Source organism: Pituophis catenifer, unplaced genomic scaffold, assembly GCF_029215685.1.
Source record: "Pituophis catenifer annectens isolate HBS135680 unplaced genomic scaffold, rPitCat1.0.hap2 SCAF_1, whole genome shotgun sequence".
In the NCBI taxonomy this organism is placed as follows: Eukaryota; Metazoa; Chordata; class Lepidosauria; order Squamata; family Colubridae; genus Pituophis; species Pituophis catenifer.
The window spans coordinates 248,468,803-248,474,802 of record NW_027256881.1 but is presented as its reverse complement, the minus strand read 5'-3'; the positions used below and the strand labels follow the sequence as shown (position 1 = coordinate 248,474,802).

Sequence of the window (6,000 nt, the reverse complement as noted above, 5' to 3'; positions counted from 1 at the left end):
ATTACAATATTATACAAAAGAAATCTTTCTTTACAAACAATACAGTTTTTGATTAAAGCACTGATTCTTCCTTGAAGAGAGGCAGATTTTTGTTTTAAATGTGGTAGGTTTCACAATATTGTGTAAAATAAACAAGGAAAATGGAGTGTGGGAGGAAAATTATTCAGTGTATACTCTTGCCAGTCCGCAGAATGGCAATTTATGTACATTCTCTTTTGGAATCTAGTGCGCAAAACTATATCACTATCAGCAGAGTCATAAATAGAATTCAGATCTAACTAAGTTCAAGTATTATTCTTACTGAAGGGCCATAGGATGCAATTAGCCAAGCAAAGTTGTAGAATTTTCAAACTACTTCTATTGTGTATGATTGTGCATGACTTCAGAATGATATTTGAAGCAGCAGCAGTTGCACAATATCCTGGGCACATACACTGATTGTCTTTTTGCTAATATCAGGACCAATTACAGGTAGTCCTTGGCTTACAACCATTTGTTTAGTGTCTGCTTGAACTAACAGCAGCACTGAAAAAAGTGACTTATGACCAGTTTTGCACTTATTGCCATTGCACCATCCCCATAGTCATGTGATCCAAGATTCAGGCACTTAGCAACCAGCATGTATTTCCTAGGATCATGGGATCACATTTGTGACTTTTTCAGCCGGCTTCTGACAAGCAAATTCAATGGGGGAACTGGATCAGGGGTGGGTTCTACTTACCTTTACTACCGATCCATATAAAAAGCTTCTGTGCATGTGCAGATCACCTATGATGACGTCCGGGTCAGTGGGCGGAGCCTCCCGCCAGTTTTACTACTGGTTCTTGTGAACCGGAGGCAACCCACCACTGAACTGGATGTACTTAATGATTGCAGGATTCCCTTAAGAACTGCAATGACTATTCACTTAACAACTATGGTAACATGTTGTAAAATCAGGCATGATTCACTATCTTCCTAAGCAACAGAAATTCTGGTCCCAATTGTGGTCATAAGCCAAGGACTACCTGTACTCTTTTAATATTGCGATCAATTGTAGCAGAATTATTTACACCCACACCCACACACAAAAAGAAATTAGAGCTCCTGAATGCATCACATGAATAAAGAATAACAACACAGTGTGGGTTTTAAGGTTTGGTAGTTGTCTGAATTATTCTCTTTGGAACAACAGATAAGAAGATAGTAAAATTAGCTTAAAAGTAATGTGTCAGGCTTGTATGGCTGATTCTGAGCTTAAATTTATCCCCAACCCCCATCAAGATTCATAATATTGAGTGTCAGTTTCATGAAAGGAAACAAATCTCTGAGGCATCAGGAACCATCGTCTTGCTTTGGAACTGTTAGTTGTTCATAGGTTGGGAGAGCGCTGCTGGAAAGTAGGCTAGAGCTGACATCATTCTTGGGAGATGCTTTGGTACTGCCTTGGTTTCCTTGCTGGCTGGAAAGCAGGCGGTGCAGCAAATCTGTGATGAGATTCAGCTTCTGGTCTATTTGGACTACCTGTGAAGACCAACAAAACAACACTCAGCATTTAGGTGAACTTCTAGGCCAGAGGTCTTCAAACTTGACAGCTTTAAGACTTGTGGACTTCAACTCCCAGAATTCTCCAGCCAGCTATGCCCCTGTTCTAGGCAGTGTTTGAAAGCCAGATTTAGCACCAATACTTCCGTCTGGTAGGATTTTGAGGCAGACGTTGTAACAGTTGAAATAGTAACAGAGATGGAAGGGACCTTGGAGGTCATCTAGTCCAACCCCCTGCTCACGCAGACGACCTGTACTAGGGATTCGAACTGCTGAACTGCCAACCTTTCTGATCGACAAGCTCATGGTCTTAGCCACTGAGCCACCCAGTCAGGCTAAGTCCAAGATCCCACCCAGCAGAATGAGCAGCTCTATACCACCCTGAAAGAGAAGCTTGTAAAACTATTAGACTGAGTGGTTGCAGAATTAATCATTAATTAATTAATTAATAAGAACAGAGCTGTAAGGGATCTTGGAGGTCTTCTAGTTCAACCCCCGTGCTCAAGCAGGAGACCCTATAACATTTCAGACATGGCTGTCCAGTCCTTTCTTAAAAACCTCCATGATGAAGCATCCACAACTTCTGAAAGCAAGCTGTTCCACTGATTGATTGTCCTCACTGTTAGTAAGTTTCTCCTTAATTCCAGGCTGCTTCTCTCCCTGATTAGTTTCCATCCATTGTTTCTTGTCCTGCCTTTTGGTGCTTTGGAAAATAAGGTGACCCCCTTTTCTTTGTAGCAGCCTCTCAACTAGTGGAATACTGCTATCGTGTCACCCATAGTCCTTCTTTTCTCTAGGCTAGCCGAACCCAAATCCCTGGATGAATAAATACTTGCTCATCATACAGGTATGATCTAAACCTAGACAAAGAAAGAAATACAAATTAGTAATATAACGAGGGCTACCAGTAGGAATTCCCCATGAGATGCTTTCTTGGCAGATCAACATGACTCCAATAAGCACTGCTCAGTGGAATAATGAGGAATTTATAATTTTGGAATAATGAGGAAAAACAATTGCTGAATTGCCCCTGAGCATATGTGAAGCTGACCTGTCCAAGAGAACAAGAGGAACAAGACTAGCTCTGTGGCTAATCCTGAATTGTTCTCAAATACTGAACATGTTGAGGGTAGCAGGAAAGAGAAAAGGAGAAGCGACTGAGGAAGCCTGTATAAAATGAAGACAGTAAGTATCCCTGGAAAGTGATAGGAAAACAGGGAGTACCCCATAATATTTCACAATAGAATCCCTCTCCTTACATGACATTAGTGCCCACAACAGCAGAAAGTAAAAGCAGAAATACTAATTTTATAGTGAGAGGCGGGATGAATCCCAGAATTTTGATAATCACCGTTAAACCTGGATTGGGATACCTTTGGTTAAAAATCTCTCTCTTTTGTAAATGATGTCATGAGAACAAGGGGATCTCAAGCTATTAAAAAAAAATAAACAAAAGCAAAAGAACCCAAAAAGCCGCACTGTCATCTAGAAGACTTCTTAGACTTGATGCTTTGTTGCCCTTGAGTGTGTGCCCATTTTAAAATGAGGAGCTCCATGCCTGGAGCACATAGCTGAAATACCAGAACAAAAGCTGGCATGAGGGGGAAAGCTGACCTCTAACTATCTACATACAATATCAAAACAAATGATGGTAATTGGGAAATGAAAGAGAGAGAGAGGGAGACTGCTGGGAAGGCTGATGTTTTTGGGATCCCAGCAATAAGAGATTTGTGGAACTTGAGCCACTCAATAGCAGTATGGGTAATATCTTTAGCCCCTGGTGCCCTGCTTTGTTCTTCTAGGATAAGAGAGCATGGGAGAATAAGCAGCACCAAGGCTTACTTGGCATGAGACAGTCTACCCCTACATTTCACTTAACTGTGCTAGCTGGCACTGTAGTTAGAGGAGGGCAGAATAAAAAGCCTTGCTAATTCTTTTCCCACTTACAATGGAAAGGATGCCTTTTGTCTCAAAATGGCTATGGTGGGCAATATAGAATAAGGGAATCTAATGTTCTCATGCTCGGATTTAGCTTCTACTTAATTCTAGGGATAATAGGAACCTAAAATGAAAAGGAGACAGCACACTGAGAGGCTAAAAATGACACCAATTTGACCAACTAAAAACAAATGTCAGAAATAATTAAACAGATGAGGTATAGGGAACCAGGGGAGAAAATTCCATCTGATTTTCAACATAACCCCAATGGCGTAAAATCACCTTGTGATGTTTTCTCCCATGTAAACGAGTCAAAATGTAGCCAAATATGCCCACATGCAAACTTTTCCCCAGCCCCAAATTGAGGTGCATAAAACAGAGAAACAAGTGGTTAAAAAAACCCAACTCTTTGTGACCTGCCAGAATGAATGAGGTAAAGATAATGTTCTTGACCTTTCAATCAATGATTGGGTTTAAATATGGTTCTCTCCACTAAAAAAAATTAGTAGCTGATCACAAATCCAGATTATAGGCCTTACTCTAGGAATGAGTACTCCAGCCCTCTTCTCCCTGCTGACCCCTGACCCCTGAGAGGTGCTGAAGCCAGCGGTAAACCAGTTTCACAGAAATAAATCTCTCTATGTCTGGTTATCGTCCAAGCATCATTCTGGACAGTAAAAGATAATAAGTCTGAGCAAAATGTCAACAAACCTGGAGAATTTCAAGTGCAGTTCAAATGTTTTTCAACCAAAAGAGAATACTGTTTTTGTCAAATAATTTGGACATTTGCAGGGAAGCAGATACAGAAACCACAAAAATACAAGGTGTTGGAGGATACATTGCAGCTGGGTTTTTCTCCCTCACAATGCAAAACAAAGACTGCAATCCTCAAGCCACTTAATTCCAAAATAAGTGGTGAGAGGATTGCAACCAAAATATCTGTGAGAGATTGTGTTGGCTATTTGTCACACAGACATTATCTTATACTATAAATGTGAATTTATTTGCTTGGTGGGAAAAGCATTGGAAGAGAAATCCAAGACAGGGCATGTAGATACTCTTTAAAAAACAAAAACAAAAATATTACTGCAATTGCTTATGAAACTGGAGAAATCAAATCTAGGCTACAAAAATCCAGATAACCACTAGAGAACAGCAAAGAGCTATTAGTTACCCCTCAATAATCACACGTACTTTTGCAGCCCAGATCAGACAATGGAATACTTTTTGGAAAGCATAGAATGGGATAAGCAAGGTTTCAGAGCTCTTATTTCATTTTATTCATTAAATTTATGCACCAACTTTCCTTCAGATGCCCGGGATAGAGTATATAACATTCCCTTATCTCATTTCCCCCTGCAACAATAACTCTGTGAGATTGATCAGACTGAGAGACAGTGACTGAACCAAAGTCACCTAATGAACTTCAGTGGCTTTGGGGGGTGGGGGGAGCTTGAACCTCTGAAATCTTGGAATTTTACTTTCACAGCCTCACAGCTAATTTAAAAGGATAGTTTCTGTTCAAATCTCTGCTGTGAAGTGACTGCTTGTTGATGTTAAAATACTGCTGCTATTACTATTACACACAAAATATTCTGCAAATTGTCCCTTAGTTCAACATATACTGAAGATATATGAAGATGAAGATTCCATACCTGTAGCATATATACGCTAGTCGATGCATGATATGCCATATGCAAAATAAATTATACTGAAGACCAAACAGTAAGCTGTCCACAGTTGTATGGATCCTTTGAATAGCTTTTTCTTTAAACCCTGGCCTGGTGGCTCAGCAGACTGATAGCATTGTGATTAACACCAGCTGTCTGCAATTACTGTAAGTTCGAATCACACCAGGCTCAAGGTTGACTCAGCCTTCCATCCTTTCTAAGGTAGGTGAAATGAGGACCCAGTTTGTGGGGGCAATAAGCTGACTTTGTATAAATATACAAAAGTATGAAGGCTATTGCTTAACGCATTGTAAGCCGCCCTGAGTCTCCAGAGAAGGGCGGCATATAAATCAAATAAAAAAAAAACAAAACAAAAAAACCCCCAAAACTGAAATCTGAATCCATATGTTTCAGAAACTGGAGAATTTTCGTCCCTTTCTAATCAAAAGTAACTTGCATAATTTATAATTATGGACAATGTAATCACATTATACCATGGTGGCAGGATTGTATATTTTATTGGTGTATTGGTGTATAGAATATATTAATAAAAATTATATATATATATATATATATATATATATATATATATATATATATATATATAAGTAACTTGCAAATTGCTTTTCTTTACCAGCAAAAAATATCAAAAATGTACAAATATTCTACCAAAATGAGCAATACATTTTTTTTTTAAAGATAAGAACAGCCTGTGAAACAGCCTCTCATGGATGAAAATGAGAGTTATGTACTCCTTTCCCTACATTATTTTGATTTTCTTTCTTCACTTTCCTTTGGTAAACAGAAAATACCTAGAATCTCCACAGATCTTTAGCTATGAACTTCGGGATGAACACCCTTCGAATGG

The 6,000-nt window shown here is 39.2% G+C and overlaps 1 protein-coding gene across 1 annotated transcript in view; it reads right to left on the bottom strand.

Annotated features, from left to right (window-relative positions):
- Window positions 1-1,314: 1,314 nt before the first annotated feature.
- Window positions 1,315-6,000, bottom strand: part of KCNQ1 (potassium voltage-gated channel subfamily Q member 1) — a 379,098-nt gene continuing 374,412 nt past the window's right edge. Inside the window, exon 18 of the mRNA XM_070957421.1 lies at window positions 1,315-1,503. Coding sequence (XP_070813522.1) covers window positions 1,315-1,503 — 189 coding nt within the window. The remainder of the gene's footprint in view (window positions 1,504-6,000) is intronic.